Source organism: Symphalangus syndactylus, chromosome 8 (genome assembly GCF_028878055.3).
Source record: "Symphalangus syndactylus isolate Jambi chromosome 8, NHGRI_mSymSyn1-v2.1_pri, whole genome shotgun sequence".
Lineage (NCBI taxonomy): Eukaryota > Metazoa > Chordata > Mammalia > Primates > Hylobatidae > Symphalangus > Symphalangus syndactylus.
Window position 1 is genome coordinate 41150928 of NC_072430.2, and position 21620 is coordinate 41172547.

General features: G+C 36.9%; 1 protein-coding gene across 50 annotated transcripts in view; it reads right to left on the reverse strand.

The window, feature by feature from the left end:
- Positions 1-21620, reverse strand: part of TTLL5 (tubulin tyrosine ligase like 5) — a 296508-nt gene that overhangs the window by 200042 nt on the left and 74846 nt on the right. For 26 of the 50 annotated variants that reach the window (XR_010122049.1, XM_055288714.2, XM_063644157.1 and 23 more), the window contains 4 exons: positions 19336-19377; positions 11813-11926; positions 11437-11528; positions 3932-3994 (listed from right to left, as the gene is read on the reverse strand). Coding sequence is in view for 49 of the 50 variants with exons in the window: in XM_055288714.2 (XP_055144689.1) it covers positions 3932-3994; positions 11437-11528; positions 11813-11926; positions 19336-19377 (311 nt within the window). In the remaining variant the exon portion in view is untranslated. The remainder of the gene's footprint in view (positions 1-3931; positions 3995-11436; positions 11529-11812; positions 11927-19335; positions 19378-21620) is intronic. The other 24 variants (XM_063644172.1, XM_063644155.1, XM_063644164.1 and 21 more) reach the window with 1 other exon arrangement.

Here is a 21620-nt window from a genome sequence, read left to right on the forward strand (position 1 = left end):
TCGAGACCAGCCTGGGCAACACGGTGAAACCCTGTCTCTACTAAAATACAAAAAATCAGCCGGGCATGGTAGCGTGCACCTGTAATCCCAGCTACTTGGGAGGCTGAGGCAGGAGAATTGCTTGAACCTGGGAAGCAGAGGTTGCAGTGAGCCAAGATCATGCCACTGCACTCCACCCTGGGCAACAGAGTGAGACTCTGTCTCAAAAAAACAAAACAACAACAACAAAAAAACCTCTACTGAAAAAAGATACTCTCCATTGTCTCTAAACTAGGACTGGGCTCTAACCACAGAAATTGAGTGCTATTCATGTTATAATACGTTTTTGTTTTTCTTTAAAACACTCTCATCCAATTTCCTTTCATTTAACACTCTTAAAAAATTTCCAGCTGGGCAGTGGCTCACGCCTCTTATTCTAGCACTTTGGGAGGCTGAGGTGGGTGGATTACTTGAGGCCAGGAGTTCGAGACCAGCTTGGCCAACATGGCAAAACCCTGTCTCTACTACAAAATACAAAAATTAACCAGGTGTGGTGTCGTGAGCCCATAATCCCAGCTGCTCCAGAGGCTGAGGCAGGAGAATCACTTGAACCCAGAAGGAGGAGGTTGCAGTGAGCTGAGATTGCGCCATGTACTCCAGCCTGGGCAACAGAGTGAGACACTGTCTCAAAAAAAATTTTTAAAAAGTCCCCAGTTTTACTCGTACTCATTTATGTACATGTGTATTTAATTCAGTACACTTTTATTGCCTGTGTAGGTTCATGTACCCACCACAGAAAAGATACTCAATGATTATATCACCATGAAGATCCCATATGTTGCCCTTTTATAACTACCCATACCTCCTAAACCCTGCCCCATTAATCTGTTCTCCATTCTAAAATTTTGTCACTTCAAAAATATTATATAGAGTCACATAACGTGTTTTGATTTTTTTTTTGTAAAGAGACAAATGCAATGTAGATGATATGTAAAGAAAAATCCAGTGAAAAGTCTTCACCAAGATGTTTTGTCTTTCCTTTCCCATGTTTTCTATCCATGTTAATGTCCTGATATTGTCAGGTAATCATCAGAAAGTCTCAAAATGATTTTAAGTTTTTCACCCAGATAATGGTTTTCTCCAGTAATTTGCAATCATGACTTCACATTATAATTACCTGGGCAGCTTTTAGTAAGTACCAATAATTCACTCTGGGTGGGGGTGGGGGTGGGGGTGGGGGTGGGGTGGGGTGGCCGGGACATAAGCCAGGGTTAAAGCTACTGCCATAGTGTAAGACAGTATGTAAGATACTGTTTGCCAGAAACAGGGTGGGTAGGTTGGGGAGGAGTCAAGAAGGTAAGGAAGGTAGTCAAAATTAACCTAAAAGAAATGAGTAGAGAGTTAGTTTGAAAGTGGTTCTAACAATAACAAAATTAATTGGATCTGCAAGAAGGAAAACATCTATTCAGATTGATGAGAGAACAGATTTATTGGAAGATACTAGGACTTGCTACAAACACAATCTCATTTTTTTCAATGCATGTTTCCGTGTGTGTGCCTACCACGTGGTAGGTTCTTGATACTGACAAAGATGAACATAACAAAGTACCTATTCTTAACAGCCAACCTGGAAAGTACAAATTAGTAAACAGGCAATTATACAATCTGGGAATCTAAATTAAACTGAGGGATAAAAGAAGGGCTGAGAATACCTCTTCCTAATCTAGGATAGTGGAGGAAGGACAAAGCTAGAAGAATTTAGGGATGGATTGAAGGCCATTCCAAAAGAAGAGGAGTTTGTAAGAATAAGGATGTATAAAAGAGCAAGTAGAAATGGCCATCAGTTGGTGTGAAAAAGTGACGTTTAGGCCAAAAAGGTGAGCATGGGTAGATCATGAGGGCTTTTCTTAGCTAAACAGGGAAAATTATGTTTTTTTAATCCAAGTTTTTAGAATGCTTCATAAGCAGGAGCTATTAACTGGGGCCTCAAGAAAGAATGCAGGGAATATACAAACTTGGATAGAAAAAAACTTACATGCTCTAATTGAAATTTAGCATTTCCTCCATATGTAGGAAACTATCCACAGTAGTGGATTAATGTGACTTCATTACCAAAAGAAATAATGCATCTTTTTTCATATTACTTTAGAATTGTTACAACTATTTTGAAATACTGTCAATATTTATCATTCTTTGAAATTACGGTAGGTATTAGACCTGCTGCTAGGTCTTACTATTTAATATGTTAACAAAGGGGCACATATATTATTATATCTCAAATTGTTTATTTTTTGCTACTCCTAGGCAGATACCTCCTCATTTTGGCTAATGCAGTGGTCCCCAGAATGCCTACTCTGCCCTCCTTCCCCTTCCTGGGAAATTCAAGTATAGAAAGATCCAGCCTCAAGTGCAGTGTCCATGTCAGTTCAGAAACAGAGCTATATAACCTGTGAAGCAAACTACCTGCCTTAAGCAAACAGTTCATTACTTCTAAATATGACTGGACAAAGATCACCATACATTTGCAGATATATAAAAGTTAAAACTAGAAAGAATAAGATGAATAAATACAACTAATCCAGAAGAATTAAAATAATGCAAAAAACAGAAAGGAACTTTAAACAATCTAAAATAGAGATCTGAAAAGACATTACATCCATGAAATACTAAAACTAATCGAAAAGCAAAAATAACTCTTGTATATTAAAAACACTCTTGCCAAAATAAAAAACTAAATTAAACACTCCTATCCTGTGTGGGAAATAAATAACAATATAGATATGGTTGAAGATCAATTTAGTTTTTGAAGACAAAATCCAAGAAATCTCCAAGATTTTAAAGCTAAGAGGCAAAACCAAAAGTTTAAAAACAGTAAAGAAATATGGAGGTTATAGCCAAAATTTATCTAACAGGAATTCCACAAGGAGAGAAAAGAAAGGATAAGGGAAATACTTCCCACAGCCGAAAGACTGAAAGGCCGCACTCACTGCATTACCAAAATAATGAAACATGATGTATCAGAACACATCCTGGTAAAGTATCTAAACTCTAAAGATAAAATAAACCTTGTAAAAGTTTTCATAGAGGGGAGGAAAAACCCACAGGTTTTATATATATAAAGAAATGAGATTCTGTCTTCTATGTAAATCCAAGGATCTCTTTCTTTAGAATCTACACAATGTGATTACTTAATCAATCGTAATTACCACAAATTTACAGAGACAAATTGCAAATCCCATGTATTTCCTGATACTAGATCATGAAATTGCAGATGGTTAAAACATGGGTATTTATTTTAAGAATCCTTCAAAAAAGTACATATATCCTCAAAATAATGTAGGTTTCTCTAAATAACTAGGGTGCCTTATTTTGATGATCAATTAATGAACTGTACTGCAATGCAATTATGTTTCAGGGGCTACAAAAGTATGTGGGACTAAGCAGCCCTGATTGCTGTGCTATTTAAATTCCAATGTCTGTTTTCCATCATTTCCTTCTATTTTCCCTTGTATTGAGATTATCAGTTGTCATTTCTTATAAAAGTTTCAGTGTATTTATTTTACGAATTACCTCCCCTCTACTTTTTCCAATCTGATAATTCTAATATCTTCTGGTCTAGAAAAACAGATAATCGTGTCTATTAAAACTGCATCTAAAGTATAATGGCACTGAGTAAAGGCCTTCCTTAAAGAAGAATAAAGTTTAAGGCATCTGTTAAAATTGCTCAAAGATCTTTATAGTCAAATTTTTGTCTTTTGGAAATGTTACAAAGTGCTGAGAGTTCATGATAAATTCTGGAAAAATGAGTTATGATAGCATGCTTTCTACAGGACTTTTTTTTCTAGCAGAGATTTTACATAAAGACTTTTATAAGGTCTCTTTCCTTCTTTGACATGTACTTTCTTTTAATCTTGTGATCTAATCCTAAATTTAAAGTTTAGCAAATCTCTACCTGTCCTGGAAGAGGCGTGTTGCCAGCATATAGTTCATTGAGGTCTTGTGCTCGAGGTAGGACCTGAAAGGCAAAGAAAGAAACTGGTTATTTCTTAAGCTAGTTCAAGAGGAAAATGTACAAATACAACCATGAATCAAGCACAGAAGTAACAGGGGTACTTACATACTGTTTTTAAAGAAATATACTGTTTGTAAAGTGGCAAAGGAAAAGATAGTTGCTCAAATTTAAATTGTAAGATACTAGAATAGAAACAAATAGAATAAAAAGAATATGGAAAAGGGGGATTTAATTTAGAAAACAGAAAGAAAAACCAGCATTTCTTGGATTAATAATAGGCAATATACTAAATTCAGAAAATAAGACTGAAAGATAAAAGAAAAATTAACAAAAATTTATATATAGGTCAAATGAAACAGGGAATAGGAGACGAAAAAAGGGCCTGAAAATGTAGATAAGAGACTGTTTCAATCATGTTATTCTCCAAATTAAGAGCTTTCAGTGGCTCCTTGATGTCTACTGCTAAAGGCAAATACTTTCTCTTCCAAACTTTCAAAAGTTGGATCATCCGTAACATCAATTCATTCACACTTTCTCCACACAGTTGCCCAACACGGATCGTGCAGTACGGTCAGCCAAGTCTCCTTAGAATCTTCTTGTCAGAGGCATTCGAACCAGAGCAACTCCATCTTGAACAGGGGCTGGGTAAAATGAGGCTGAGGCCTACTGGGCTGCATTTCCAGATGGTTAGGAATTCTAAGTCACAGGATGAGACAGGAGGTCTGTACAAGATACAGGTCATAAAGACCTTGCTGATAAAACAGGTCGCAGTACAGAAGCTGGCTAAAACCCACCAAAACCAAGATGGCAGCAAGAGGAACAATGGTTGTCCTCACTGCTACACTCCCACCAGCACCATGACAGTTTACAAATGCCATGGCAATGTCAAGAAGTTACCCTATATGGTCTAAAAAGGAGAGGCATGAATAACCACCCCTTGTTTAGCATACAATCAAGAAATAACCATAAAAAGGGGCAACCAGCAGCCCTCAGTGCTGCTCTGCCTATGGAGCAGCCATTCTTTTATTCCTTTACTTTGTTAATAAACTTGCTTTCACTTTACCTTATGGACTCACCGGAATTCTTTCTTGTACAAGATCCAAGAACCCTCTCTTGGGGTCTGGATCGGGACCCCTTTCCAGTAACACTCTCACACCTCCCACTGATCTTTTGCCTCTGACTGGTTATCTTCTCCCCATATCTCCTCTACATCTATACAGTGGTCCTCCCTCATGTTTCAGTTACCCACAGTAAACGAAAGACTGAAAATATTACATGGAAAATTCCAGAGATAACTCATAAATTTTAAATTATGCACTGTCCTGAGGAGCGTGATGAAATCTCATGCATTCTGCTCTTTCCCACCAGGAATGTGGATCATCCCTTTGTCCAGCGTCTCTGCACTGTAGACACTCCAGGCCCATGAATCACTTAGCAGTGCTTGTGTTCAAAGAATCCTTATTTTACTTAATAATGGCCCCAAAAGACAAGAGTAGCGAGGCTGGCAATCAGCATATGCCAAAGAGAACTCTAAAGTGCTTCCTTTCGGTGAAATGGTAAAAGTTCTTGACTTAAGGAAAAAGAAATCATATGCTGGAGCTGCTAAAATAAAAACAAATTTTCTATCCATGACATCATGAAGAAGAAGAAAGAAATTTATGCTAGTTTTGCTGTCACACCTCAGATTGCAAAAGTGATGGCCACAGTGCATGATAAGTGCTCAGGTGGAAAAGACATTACATTTTGGGGTGGAAGACATGAGCAAGTGACAGCAGTGTGTCACACCAGAAAGCACTGAGCCCATACAAAGACTTCAGCAAGGGATCTGAAATGAGTGACACCAAGCCATTTACTGCAAATAAGGGATGCTTACACACATTCAGGAATACAGAAGGTCAACAGTAGCCTAACACCACGTCACAATGCCTATGGCGTTCACCTCACTTCATCTCATCTCACTGTACCATCTCACATCATCACAAAAGGAAGGGTAAGTACAGAACAATAAGATATTTAAGAGGCCACATTCACATAACTTGTATTACAGAATATTGTTTTAACTGCTGTATTTTATTATTAGTTACTATTAATATCTTACTGTGCCTAATTAATAAATTTAACTTTATCATGGGTACATATATAGTAAAAAACATAGTATATATAGTTGACCCTTGAACAATGTTGGGTTTAGGGGCACTGGCCCTGCCACAGAGTCAAAAATCCGCATATAACTTATGCTTCCCCAAAAAGTTAGTTACTAATAGCCTACTGTTTACCAGAAGCCTTATCAATAACACAAAAAGTGGATTAACACATATTTTGCACGTTATATGTATTACATACTGTATTCTTACAATAAAGTAAGCTAGAGAAAATAAAATGTATTAAGAAAATCATAAGGAGGAGGAAGAAGATCTAGTTGCTGTCTCGGGGTGGCAGAGGTAGAAGAAAATCCATATATAATTTTACTTCAAATCCATGTTGCTTAAGGGTCAACTGTTTGGTACTGTCCACAGTTTCAGGCATCCACAGGGGCTCTTGGAAGGTATCCTCCGCTGATAATCCTCTGCTGATAAGCAGTTTTCTACTGTACTACACCCTTCAAAAAGCAGGTCAAGTCCGCCCTGCTATACAAAGCCTTCCCTGATACGCCCTACCATGTCTTTACTGTATGCCTAAGGACCTTTCATAACCTGTGCCTACAGAGCAAACTTTTTGTTCTAGGAAAGCTGTATGATGCAGCAGGAAAAAAGTAGGATCTAGATCAGAATATCTGACCCAAGTCTCACTGTGTGGTTATGGACAAGTCACATTGTTTTACTGAGCCTTAGTGTCCCTGTCATTAAAATGTGAGTGAAATAATGAAGTATACAAAGTACATTAAAATTACAAAAAGCTATACAAATATGAGCTATTCTTATTATTAAGATTAAGAATATTATTAGGAATAAAGTAATAAAGCTATTCTTATTATATGTGTAAGTAATTTTCCATAAACATACTGTTGAATTCTCAACTGACAGGGATCCCAACGAATATTTATTTTATACACCAAAGAACCAAGTATAGTGTAGACATTTGTTGATAATATATATGTACTAATAAAATAGCATATTTGTTAGTAGATAAACATACCTCCCACATTCTATGTAAAGGCAGTTCAATTAATATTAATATTAATTGAGCCTCTTTTCTGAGAATGCACCAAGAGAGTTAGAGTAACTTACCAACGTGATTGGTAATTTAGGAAAAATAAACAGAAAATGATGCACTGAGCACCTCTCTTTTTTCTCCTGGGAGCTAATCCCCACTTAGGAAATACATATCCTCTACTGCTCCTATAGGGTCAGCACTCCCCATACATGGCTCAGACCAACCTTGCTTACTATAGGAATATAAGTCTGTCCGATTCGGAAGCTCAACAGGAAGTGCATTTGCTTGTAGACAGTTATAATCAATTCCCCCAACCTAGACTTTATCAGTAAAAACTACAGTATATTGGTTTCTATCTATTTTAGTCCTTGTTTTATTTCTCAACTAGTTCAAAACCAACCTAGTAAAGAAAGGTATCATTGTTGGACTTCCTTAAGAGACCTCAAGATTATTTGTAATTGATTCCATAGAAAAGGATACTCAAAGTAAGTTCCTATATCTTGAAATACTCAAAAGTAAAGGGTCCCCCTTTCATTAATTAAAAGATATGCTTTCTAGGAAATGCAAAAATTCAAATTCTTTAAAAAACATTTCAAAAGATATACATATATATATAATTTTCAAGAAAACCCATGTAATATTTTTCTGTTGAACTTCTAGGTCTTCATAAGGTATAACTACATGAATAGCATATTTTAAAAGATAAAAGGACGATTTCTCTGTGAACAGCTAGGTTTTCAAAACAAGCAAGCAAATTTTAAAAAATGGCTTTTTCTTTTATTCCTCTAAGCTCTACCTCTATACTTAGAACCATGAACATCCCAACTAGGTGAAAATGCAGTCACCAGAGGAAGAAAGTGTGTTGCCTATAAACAAGTACAAAGAGTGCCAACCTTACTAGAAATCATAGAAATGCCAATCAAGACCAAAATAAGATATTGTACTCCCACTAGATTGACAAAAATTAAGAAGTCTGACAGTACTGCAATTGGAGAAGATACAGATCAACAGACTCTCTTACGCATTGCTGATAGTTTACATAGTCACTCTGGAAAACAATTTAGCTTTATCTTTTTTCCTAAAGCATCACCTTTTAAAGCTTAACATTCACATGTTTTAAGGCACTGAGCCTCTACAAAAACTTCAGCAACGGATCTGAAATGAGTTGCACCAAGCCATTTACTGGCTCACATATTTTAAGGCCCAGTAATTCCACTCCTAGATACATGCCCAGCAGACACATACAAGAATATCTGCACCACAGCTGTCCTTAACAGCAAAAGACCAGAAAGAAGTCAAATCCTCAACAGGAGAACAGAAAAATTAACAGCAATATAAGCACACAGTAAATATAAAAGCATTGAGAATGGCGTGAACCCAGGAGGCGGAGCTTGCAGTGAGCCGAGATTGTGCCACTGCACTCCAGCCTGGGCGACAGAGCGAGACTCCGTCTCAAAAAAAAAAAAAAAAAAAAAAAAAAAAGCATTGAAAAAAGTGAACTGTAACTATATGTAACGTGAACCTGAATTACAAAATGCTGAATGAAAAAAGCAAGAATACATAGAACATGTCTTTTTTTTTTTTAAGAAAAAGTTTAAAAGTGATTCAAACAAAACAATAGAATTGTGCTTCTATACATGAGAGGATAACTGTTACAGGACACGCTCTCCTACCATAAACAGCTAGAAAAATTTACAAGTTATTTGAAATAACTATTTTCAGACATTAAACAACTGGCAGCACAGGACTGTGATCTCTGACAGAGGGAAATACACAAGTACAATTGCCCTACATTTCTGCCTAAAGGCAATTTCCAGACTTTGTAGAAAGAGAGGAAATGCAAATAGAGCTCAACTGTCTCTGAAAAGAGGTAATAGAAATCTAATTTCTAGGGAGTGGCTAGAATTTTCAGAGCAATGTCCTGGAGAAGAAGTTTTGCAGAAGAAGATATCCAAAAATCATCACGAGGGACCCCTTGAATGTTTGAGTGAATACAAATCTGCTTAGGTATAGGGTGAACGTCCACAAGGCTGAGCAAAGTGCAACTATCAGGATAAAGAACAAATTAAGGAGAAGGTAAGGTGTAAGCTGAATAATTCCCAGAGCTCACATGAGGTTGCAAATTGAGTTCCCACCAGACAGAATGAAAAGATCTCATTGAACATGGGGGTAATTTAACAGACACCTCAAAAGACTCTTTAGTGGAGGAGCTAACTTGGATCTAGACAAAAAGCTACTATAAACAAACCATAACAATGCTTAAAAATAAGCCTGAAAAAGATAAGCTGATCTACAAGTAACTTAAGTGCCTGACTAAAAAAAAAAAAAAAAATTCAAAAGGGTTTAAAGAAGGCAATAAAATCTAAACACTCAACAATATAACATCTGCAATGTCTAGCATTCAATTAAAAAAATTACTATACATGTGAAGAAACAAAAATGTGACCCATAAACATGAGGAAAATCAGTCAATAGAAACAGACCCCAAAATGACAGATAACAGAAAAAGACATTTTAAAACATTTATTATAAATATTATAACATGTAAACAAAAATGTAAAGGAAATCATGAACATAATGAAAAAGAGAAAAAGGAGACACAGAAACTGATGAAAAATAAAATATCTGAAAATTTCACTGGGTAGAATTAATAGAGGATTAGGCACTGCAGACAAAATGATGAACGACCTTAGAGACACACGGAAATACAAAACCATCCCAAATTAAGGAAAGCGAGAAAAAAAAGTCTGAAAAAACATGAGCACAGCCAGATTTGTGGTAAAATATATATCAAGTTAACATGTAACCAGAGTCCCAAAAGAAGACAGGAAAGGAGAAAATTAGAAAAAAAATTTGAAGAAATAAAGGCCAACAGTTTTCCAAATTTGAATAAAATTATAAGCCCATAGATGAAGAAGCTCAATGAATCCCGAGCACAAGAAACACGAAGAAAATGACACCAAGGCACATCATAATCAAACTGCTGAAAGTCAGCTGTGGCCAAGCACAGTGTCTCACGCCTATAATCTCAGCACTTTGGGAGGCCGAGGCAGATGGATCACTTGAGCCCAGGAGTTCAAGACCAGCTTGGGCAACATGGGGAGACCCCATCTCTACAAAAAAATACAAAAATGAGTCACGCACGTTGGCATGTACCTGTAGTCCTAGCTACCTGGCAGGCTGAGGTGGCAGGATAGCTTGAAGTGGAGCCCAGAAAGCCGAGGTTGCAGTAAGCCAAGATTGTGCCACTGCATTCCAGTCTGGGCAACAAAGTGAGACCCTGTCTCCAAAAAAAAAAAAGAAAAGAAAAGAAAGAAAAGAGGAAATCAGTTATAAAGAGATAATCCTAAAAGCAAGCTGAGAAAAAAAGACATTATGCATAGCAGAACAAAGACAATAATTGCTGTATGCTTCTCATCAGAAAAATGTAAGCCTGAAAATGACGAAAAGAGATTTTAAAGGTGCTGGGAATTGTATATGAATGGTCACAGTAGCTTTCTTCAAAAGAGACCATAACTGAACACAACCCAAATGTTCTACAAAAGATGAGTGGTACATTCTGGTATATTCAACAAATTCTGGTATATTCAAGCAATGACATAGTATATAATAATAATAATAATGAACTATTCTTCATAAACCAACACATATGAATATGAAAAACACTACGCTGAACAAAAGAGTCCAGATACAAAAGAGTACATACTGTATGATTCCATTTATGTGGAACTGTAGAAAAACTGTAATGACAGAAGGCAGGTCATAATGTCTGAAGCCCAGGGTCATGTGGAGGATTGAATATAAAAGGGGATAAAGAGGGCTATGAGGGTGATGGAAATATTTTATATCTTCATTGTGGTAGTAGCAGTGGTTAAACTGGTGCCTACTGTTGCCAAAAATCATCTTCAAACTGTACATTTAAAATAGATGCATTTTACTGCATGTAAACTAGATCTCAATAAAACAGTACATTGCTTAGACACACATATAGATAGAACAACTTTTTTTTCAAATCAAGGTAATGATAAACACAAAGTTTAGGACAGTGTCTAACCCTGGGATAGGAAGCTAGTTAGGAGGGAGGCAGAGGATTAAAAGGGAGAAATAATACACAGGTATATTAAATTACTGTCAATAATCTAGTTCTCGGCTTGGATAATATTTATATTATAAATAAACAAACAAAATAAGAAAAGCATCATCGGGGGAGCAGTGATGACAGTGTATCACAATTAATCTAATTCTATGGACCTCAGGTAAAGAACAACAAAAAAAAAAGGTAGTCACCTCACCCATATATTTCCCATGTCTCAGATGTAGGAAATATGCGAATAAATCCACCTCTCCGATCATTCTCCTCCTTCACCCTCCGTAAAACTTTGATCTAGATGAAAAATAAGATAAAATGAGTACCTATTTTGAAAATTGGAGTCCATGTGGCTATAGGACAAAGGAAGATAGTTATGACCCAAGAATATGAAAGCAGCATGAAGGGAGAAATTAATTCCATTTAAAATGTTCTTCCCTGAGAAAACATTTCTCCCATCTTGAATCTTTCTCTTTTCAATGTAGGACATGAGTTTGTTGTCATGAATATTATCAATCACTCGTTAATTTTCACTAAACCCTGTGTTAACCCACAAAAGCCTAAAATGAACTTATCTTTACCTCCTCCATTGACAGACCAAGCACGGAACCACCCAACTTCCCTGGCCCTTTCTCCCGGGCTGAGCCCACGAGGTTTTTCATTTCCGCATCACTGGCAGAGAGTGGACGGCAACGCTAAGGAGAAGAAAATGAAAATAGTAAAAAAAATTTTTTAAGTTTTCATTATTCCTCATTACCCTCTGTTCATTCCCTCAACATCATTATCTTTCCTAAGATTTATAAGCTCAAATTCACAGCCCACTTTCTGTAATTAATCTCAGCCTGGAACACTGGAAAACAGACGAAAGCTAAAAAACTCAAAGGCAAGAGGAGAAATCAGAACAGTAAAAGAACACTATCGGTTGAGAGAGAAAAGAGAAGAATGAGGTCCACGTGACTTTCTAAGCTAGTATTTAACCCAAACCTTGGTTTTAGAGCACATCCAATATTTCAAGGATATGGAAAAATCTGAAGATGCCCTCAATAGAAAAATAATGTGTATTTATTTCAGTGAGTATATTCTTTCTAGCACAGGAGATGAAGAATTAAGAGAACCGAGACATAAGACACAAAACCAAGGAACAATCTATTATATCACAAATGAAAAAGTTGGGCTGTGAAATGTTTTACAATTTGAGGGGGAAATATTGAGATGAGAATCATCAGTAACACAAAAAAGAGCTGTGGCCAAAAGGCTATCACTGTGGTTGCTGGACTTCAAGAGGCCTGGAACAAGAGTGACTACCCTGGGTACTCCAAGAAGGCGCCAAATGGGCCCTGTCCATCACTGATCCCAGAAGAGGATCTCGGCTATTTCAGCTTCTACATGGTGATGAGGGAGGTCATCTGAAAATACAAGTTTTCAGTGATTTTGATTTTATGCGAGTGGAGAAATAGAAAGGTAAAAAAGGAAGTCAGTATAAAAGCATAATAATACACTATTATTGAAATAGATGAAGTGATAGATAAAAATAAGACAAATCTGCCAAGTACAAAAAGTAAGAAAGAATTAGCCCACATGAGTGCAAATTGTCCTCTTGATTCTTAGAAGTAACTTCAACCAGAGAGCAGCAGCCCCATTGTCACGAGGTATTATTTGTCTTTCTCTATTTGTAGAATATCTATTCAAAGGCATTGTGGTAACTAACTTTTGGCCTTTTTAGCAACATCCGTTGTTAGGGACTGAATGTTGGTTTCTCTCAAAACTTCTCATGTTGAAGACCTAACCTCCAATATGACAGCATTTGGAGATGGGGCTTTTGGAAGGTAATTAAAGTCAGATGAAGTCATGAGAGTGGGGCCCTGGTGTAATGGGATTAGTGTCCTTATAAGAAGAGATGGTGGCTGGGCGTGGTGGCTCATGCCTGTAATCCCAGCACTTTGGGAGGCCGAGGTGGGCAGATCACAAGGTCAGGAGATTGAGACCATCCTGGCTAACATGGTGAAACCCCGTCTCTACTAAAAATACAAAAAATTAGCTGGGCGTGGTGGCAGGCGCCTGTAGTCCCAGCTACTCGGGAGGCCAAGGCAGGAGAATGGCATGATCCCGGGAGGCGGAGCGTGCAGTGAGCTGAGATCACGCCACTGCACTCCAGCCTGGGCAACAGAGCAAGACTCTGTCTCAAAAAAAAGAAGAGATGCCAGAGAGTTTGATCTCACTCTCTCTACCCCAGACCCCAGCTAGTGTGTGTACAAAGAGGAGGCCATGTGAGCATACAATAAAATGGAGACCTACAAGCCAACAGAAAAAAGCCTCAGAATGAAGTCCACCTTGCCAGCACCTTGGACTTTTCAGCCTTCGGACTGTGAGAAATAAATTTCTGTTGTTTAAGCCACCCAGCCTATGGCATTTTGTTATGGCAGCCTGAACAGACTAATATATTCATGTACACGAATCACCAACCACGGATGGTTTTATCTTTGGACACAAGAGAGACCAACTAACAAATCTCCAAAGCTAGCATGGGAGTTATAAAAGCTAAATTTTCTGATCGGCAACTCCATGATGGATATCTATATCAAGAAAACCATGAAATCAACAGATGTAAGCAACATGTGAAGTGCAGGGGCTTTTACTGTGGTATCTTCAACATCCAGAACAATACACTGTACTTGGCATGAAGTCAATCAAGAAATATTGGTTGAACAAACAAATACGTGAAAGTGCTGACATCAATCATGGCTAGAAGTAAACTTTGCAGAAGGATTTTGGGAAATATTTTTACTTCCTCAATCTCTGGGAATAAATTAAACAGTAGATGTTAAAATGAGAGGGTTTATAGGGGAAAGTTGAAAGATTTAGGAAGGAAACAAATATAAATAATATAACCATTGTTTATAAATCTTTAAAAAGTGTGAACGCTTATTTAATGTATAATTTGGAAAAAGCCAAAAATATTAAATGGATAGTTTGATGACTTTTCTCGTGATCACACACTACTTATTGTTTGCCAAAAAATACTTACCTAGTTCACCCATCACAGCATGTCTCTGATCATAAAGCCACCGGCAAAGCCTGGTGTGGTGGCTCACACCTGTAATCCCAGCACTTTGGGAGGCCAAGGCGGGTGGATCACCTGAGGTCAGGAGTTCGAGACCAACCATGGCCAACATGATGAAACCTCGTCTCTACTCAAATACACAATACACAATACACAAAATTAGCTGGGCGTGGTGGCACATGCCTGTGGTCTCAGCTATGTGAGAGGCTGAGGCAAGAGAATCGCTTAGACCCTGGAAGCGGAAGTTGCACTGAGCCAAGATTGCCCCATTGCACTCCAGCCTGGGTGACAAGAGCAAAACTCTGTCTCAAAAGCAAAACAAAACAAAACAATAAAGCCACTGGCAGTTAGTCCTCTAAAGTTAAGCAGCTTTCTTACATGACACTATTTAAGGGCCTCAAATCTCAAATTACGTAAAGAGAGAGTAAGAAACAAGCATTCATTTAAATGATATAATAAAAATAGGTATTTTTATTAAGCATTTAAGAACAAAAAGAATGTTACTTAGAAGGTTGATAAACTAAAAGCTATATCAAAGGTTAATTAAAAGTACTTAAAAAGTTATTAACTATTAAACAGATTAAGGAATGCATGGCTGTATTTAAAAGAACAGGGGTCAAATCACTATTGAATGACATCTAACGAGAACTTCCAATTCCTGGGTATTGTTTTTTAATGGTTTTTTAATATTCCTGGCTTCTAGAAATTGAGATAATGATGTGGCAACCTTCTCCTACTAACCTAATGTGGTTTCTGTAACCAACGAATTAGCACCCAAAACTCTTAAAACTTCTCTGCCAATCACTTTCAAAGAGTTGTCTCCCATATACATTCACAACCACTCCTTCGTTATAGCCTATAATTCTAGGTCTAGCTACTGTGTACATTATTTGTGAACGTTTGGGCTCGGGTAGAGGCATGTAGGAATTCAGGTCTGTGCTTCTAGTTGGTGTATTTAAGAGCTCTGAGAAAGGTCCATAATTCTGTGACCTGAATTATAGACACAGGTGAAAGAAAAGGTAGAGAAAGAGAGAAGGGAAGAAGAAAGCATGAGATGGACAGAAAAAAAGAAAATAAATGCTTATGAGTGTCAAGGAGACACACTTGGAGATTAAAAACAAAGCAAAGGTTAAAAAAAAAAAAAAAGGAATCAGACTGATTTGAAAGGCCACCAAGACTATCAAAAACAAGAGCAAAACGTCATTCTGCAAGTCATTCTGCAGTTTTGCCTTTGGGTACATCAACTACATTCTCTGGGTGGTTGATATAATAAATCCACATATTCCCATGAGTTGACTGAATGTACTAAGGAAATAAGGGTCCTCTGAACTTAGAGAGGAGAACCATTGCCTCTGGCTAAAAGATACATGATTTAGATATCCAGTGCTCAGATAAATTATAAACTGTCAAATTACTGTCGAGTTAAGAATTCTGCCACGCAACATGCACCAAAGATAAATTTACCAATAGTACAACTTACGATTCAGAAATCTTCCCAGAGAAGAAACCTTACATATCTAACCATTATTGCTAAGGAACAACTGGCTGAAAATGTGAAATTAATGAGACAAGGAACCATCAATCTCCACTCAGTCAAAGCAGTAAGAAACAGATGTTGAATCAGAAAATGACTCTCAGCCTAAAAAAAGCTGGGAAGTACCAGTGATGAGAAGAACTTAACAAAATGTGGAATGGGGAAAAATGGCAAGATATCCTAAGAATATATCATAATTGAGGGGCAAAAATAAAATTTGCTTGACAGAGAACACATGCAAAGAATAAAAATCTCCCAATGCAGTTTTACAAAGTTTGGAATTCTTCATTAAAAGCAAAGGAACTAGAAATAGCTCAATTTATATGTGATACATTTTACCATCTAAAAAACAAAAGGTAAAATCAAGTTTAAAAGCAAAATGAATGCTATGGAATGAAAGAAAACAAACGGAAAAGACCACATTATCAATAAATCTGAGTGGAAATGGGACAAAAAAAATGGCTTCTAAGAAAAGGTTTAAACATACTGATAATCAGGGTATACTTTGAAATTGGCGGGTAGAGGGGAGAAAGTAAGTAGGCTTGTGTAACAGCATCTAGAAATTTGGAATAAATGTAAGCCAGCAGGTCTGAGAGACATGCATCTTGTTATTAAGGAAATTGGCTTTAAAAACAAACAAACAAAACTTACCCAAACCACTTACAATTATGTTTGAAAAATCATGAAGAACTGAGGAGGTACCAGATTAGAAAAAAACCAAATGAGGTACTAATCTTCAAAAATGTAAGAAGTATGCTCCTGGTGGTTACTGCCTGGTAAACCTAACTTGAATCCCTAGTAAAATAATGGAACAAATATTAAAAGGAAAAAATCCCTAATAATTTAGAGGATAATGGGCTTATGAATAATAGTATGGAGAATGCTTTATTTTAAAACATGCTTTAAAAGTTTGATTTTTAGGACAAGATTTTTAAAAGGGGAACTATAGCAATATATTAACTGTCTTTGGATTTTAGAGAAGCATTTGAGAAAATTTCATATTTCCAGTTGGGGGTTAGTGCCAGAATATAACACATCAACAAAAACTGAAAACAATGTAACTGTAAGACAAATAGCAGTGAATCAAGTTAGAAAGTGATTTCTGGAATGGGTATTAACTAAGCATTATTTAGAATCTTCATTAACATCTGGAAGGAAAAACAAAAATAGCATTTGTGGATGATGGCAAATGTGAAAAACATGACTACAAACAGGTGAATATCAAAATAACAAGAGATCTTGACAATGGGAAAATCAAAAGACTCAAAGTGTGAAGGGGAGTAAATCTTCTTAGTGTAAACTACATGTCTAACACCCTGAATATTTTACCTCAATTTTATCATTTCTCCCTCACCATAACTTCATGTATATATTATTATCCCCACACGACAGATGTGGGAATTGAGTCTCAGAGAGGTAAGAGAACTTGCCCAAAGGTCTAATTGCTAGTTTTTGGCAGAGCTCAAATTTGAATCCAGGTCTATCGGACTGTAAAAGTCCATATTCTTTCCACAGTACCATGCCATACAATTTCTGGTGAGTGGAAAACTTGAACCATAGACATTAAAGAGAAAGGAGAAATATAGAGATAATGGTTTAAAAAGGAAAAGGCAGAAAAAGGGCAAAGGACTAAGAGAATTCACAATCTGACAGCAACAGAAAAAGAAAGCTTGACACAGTCTAACCGGTCAGAACAGAGAAATTTTTTTTTATACTTAGCTCCAATGAAAATACTGTGAAGTTAAGAGTGCTTCGTTAACAGAAAGACAATGACAAAATAGAACATTGCAAAGTACAATAAAAGTCAAAGAATTCAACATGTATAAAGCTGGCTGAATAAAGCCAGAAAGGCTTTATGTCACATAAGCAAGTGTTTAGATACATTACTACTAAAGAGAGGTCTTGCTCTCCAACAAGCCTATTACAACCTATGGTAATTCAAGCAATGCAACTAGATGTAATGGAATTAAAATTGATAATGAGAAATTAAGATTAGAATTACATATCAAAGGCCAGGCATGGTGGCCCATGCCTGCAATCACAGCACTTTGGGAGGGCCGAGGCCGGCAGATCGCTTGAGCTCAGGAGTTCCAGACCAACCTGGGTAACAAGTCAAAACCCTCATCTCTACCAAAAATACAAAAAATTAGCCAGGCGTGGTGGTGTGCACCTGTAGTCCCAGCTAATCAGGAGGCCAAGGAAGGAGGATCACCTGAGCCCAGGAAGTCCAGGCTGTAGTGAGCTGTGATCGCATCACTGCACTCCAGCCTGGGTGATGGAGTGACACGCTGTCTCAAATAAATAAGTAAAAATAAATTAGAATTACATATCAAAGACACTTCTTTAGAGTCAGATGCCACAGGCTATGAAAGAGTACCCCTTTCCTAAAGTACTTCTTTCAGTACATTAGTTCCAGGTATATTTAGAATATAAGCTCTTTGAAGTCAACAGCATTATTTTGTTTTGTTTTCTGCCATGGGAGCAACTAGCATACTTAGGTATTTACTAAATATAAAATACTACATATTATAGAGTTTCGAATTCCACCAACTAAGCACCAAAACTCATACTACAGAGCCACATTAATTAGTTACTAAATATCAGACAAGGCATCCAGTAAGATATTTTTCATTTCTTGGATTCACATAAACCATATAAATCACTTTATCAGAAACAGTAGCTAAGAAAAGTTACACGTCAAGCATTCAAGCTTACCAGAAATTGCATCAGAGAGTACAAACGCCAAAATAAATATACTGGAGCTTTTTGCTAAACAACAGTTGCAGTGACATGTTTATATGTGAGAATATCTATATCCCTCATACTAAAGCATCAAATAGCAGGCACAGGATCCCCACTGCTAGCCTATTACTTCGAAAAGAATTTTTAAAATCTGTGCAGAAGAAAGCAATGGTTAATCTCAAATACTGCTAACAAAAACAGTAAGAAAGCAAATACTGATCATTCAGAAAGAAAGATGTTTGTATTTCAAAGGTAGCATCTGAGACACTATTGTGGCAGAGCTTCTAAGATTTATAAACTGCAAATCACTACATATTTGAAATGTCACCTGCTAAGGAACTCAAATACAACCCTACACCCAATGTGAAATGATTTCCAATATTAAGCTATAGACAACAGTATGTTTCATAAGATGGCTGAAAAAAAAATGAAGTTCATTTTTGAACTGGAAAATTTCCTTCCTGGATTATTTTGGTCAAAGTGATAGATATGCCTTTAAGCCCCTGTTCCCCATTTAAATTCAACTGTCTCCATCTCAGTATAATCACTATCAGGAAAAGAGGATCCCTAAGTTCCTGCATCCTCTACTCTTATATTATATAACCAAAAAGACTTCTATGCATTTATTTTCATTCATTTTGTTATTAAACTGCACAAAAAAATAGGTACATAAAAATATGTACCATGAAAAACTAAAGCTAAAAAACTTTCCATTTGGAGAATGAAAATAAAATTTGAATGAAGTCTCCGAAAGATCTAGAACTTACCTGCTTGGCCTTTGACGACTGAAACTGTGCAGATACTGGACTCTATAAAAGACAAAAATGGAATAAACCCTTATCTTCTCCTAATATGCCTACATTTTCCATCTCCTAGATCTATGATATAAAAAAGGAAAAAATAATCTCCAAGCAGAAACCAAAAGCAAGAGCCCTACACTTTGTGGTTGGAAGGTTAGAACATTTATAATCTTTCACATTGCTTTCTCCTAGGCCATATATATTCCAGCTTCAACTTTTCACCACTGAGGGCACAATCCTACTGCCAGATACTGAAGATCCTGAAGTCAACTAGTCCACCTGACAAACTGGTTTCACACAGTACACATGACCAATCTACAGTTCCTTTAGCATTTATATAAGTGTCCTGTAGGCTGCTTATGGATGAAATCATGCCATTACCTACCAGTTGGCAAAACAAGCATTGAACAGATTTTCTAGAGTTTGCAAAGAGTTGCCAATAAAGCTGACAGGCAAACTAAGAAAAGGGACCAATTCATCTAAGACTGGCAATACAGCTACCTCTAGAAGTGAAACTTGGCAGAAACTGAGTTAAAGCTGCACAGCAATGTTCATGATCCTTTATACATAATCCTGTGGTTCTTGCCACAGATACTGCAGGAAACAATTTGCAAAGGAATGTGACTGCCTAAATTAAGTTTTTCTAGTACACCTAGGTTAATCCTCTACTTTTTCTTATTAAAAATTAAAGAAAACCCTTTGATCTGTGATGATGCACTGATCAAGTACAACCCTGGTAACTGATTTTATATCTAATCCAAGATAATAGCCTTTAAAATACAGTACACCCTGTTCCACATCCCAACATTAATTAGGGAATAATTCCACAGCACGGGGTCACAGATAGGCATAGACTGAATCTAGCTCAAAGACATGTTATGCTTGGCCTGCAAAGTATTGTTTCTAATGAAGTGGCTGCCAATATTTAAAAGTAAGATTTCCGATTTCTCTTGACAATAGGAAGATCTCATAACACCTGGCCCATACTTATGCATGCCAGTAATTAGCCAGAGCACATTAGTAAAACAGCCACCCCTTTCAGGTGAGGTATGCACTCTCCAGTTTACCTCAGTCATATCACTCTTAGCTGTTTTATGCCTGCCTCTATTTACTAATTTATATTACCTGCCTGCAGGCCCTCTAGGCATTTGAGTTTGAAAACCCTGTTCTAATAAACAATTGTCTGAATAAATAATAGTATATGGGTTTGGCAAACAGAAAATAGCACTACTCCAAATGAGACTAGCAAGCAAAAGGAACAAGAGGAGGAATGGGAGTGGAAGAAGGGAGGAAAAAAGTGAGGAGTAAAGGGTTAAAGTGGAGTTGGGGCAGGGATAAAAGGAGAGAAGAAAAGGAAAGAGAAAATGGGGAGTAGGAAGAAAAAGCTGCTTATGCCTTGAAAGAGCCTACAATCTGGCAGGAGAGTACAGAACAATTTAAAAGCAACAAATCAATGAACGCAAAACAATGTAATATAGAACAAATAAATAAATGTTAAAATGAAAAGTAAAGGTCACAATGGATTTAATAAGAAAAGACTTCCAAAATGTCTGAGCAGGCAAAGCAATCAAACCAGATGGGAAGAAAAGAGCAAAGTGGATTTTTTTTTTTTTTAAATAAGAAGAAATGTTAAAGGCCAAGAAACAAAAGTGGAAAATTAGCAGGGTCAAAACAGGCAGGGACTGACGAGATGATGGAATGAGTAAGTAGAAGGATCAGCTGATTGGTTTAACTGGAACATAAATGCAGAGTACACAAAGACCGAAGCAATGCTTGATCAGATGATATTTTAGACAAGTATGTTTCTTTGGGCTTTTATCTCATTTAACCTCAATCAATAACTCATGATCATGGAGGGTCCTTTGAGGAGAATTACTTGTAGAGAAGATACTATTTCAAGAAAGCATCTTCTTTACAAAGCTAGTCTGAAGATCAGAAAGAATGCAGTAATGACTAAGAATAGGCCCCTTTTCTGTGCCTTGTTTCTGAGCATATCAATCTGAGGCAGAAAAAACGTGATTTTTAAAAACAGAAAGAAGGAAGATAATGAAAAAAAGAAGCCAAGAGAAAAGACAAAACAAAAAACAGGGAATAAGTTTGTTGGAAAATGTTGAAAGCATACGCTATTAGCCACAGCTCAATATTACTGCCTCCTGTCTAGAGTGATCCCCAAATTCTCCTGCTCTAAGTGACCTCATACCCATAGTGCTTCCGCTCCCTCAGTTACATCAGCCGCCACTTCCCAGTAAGCC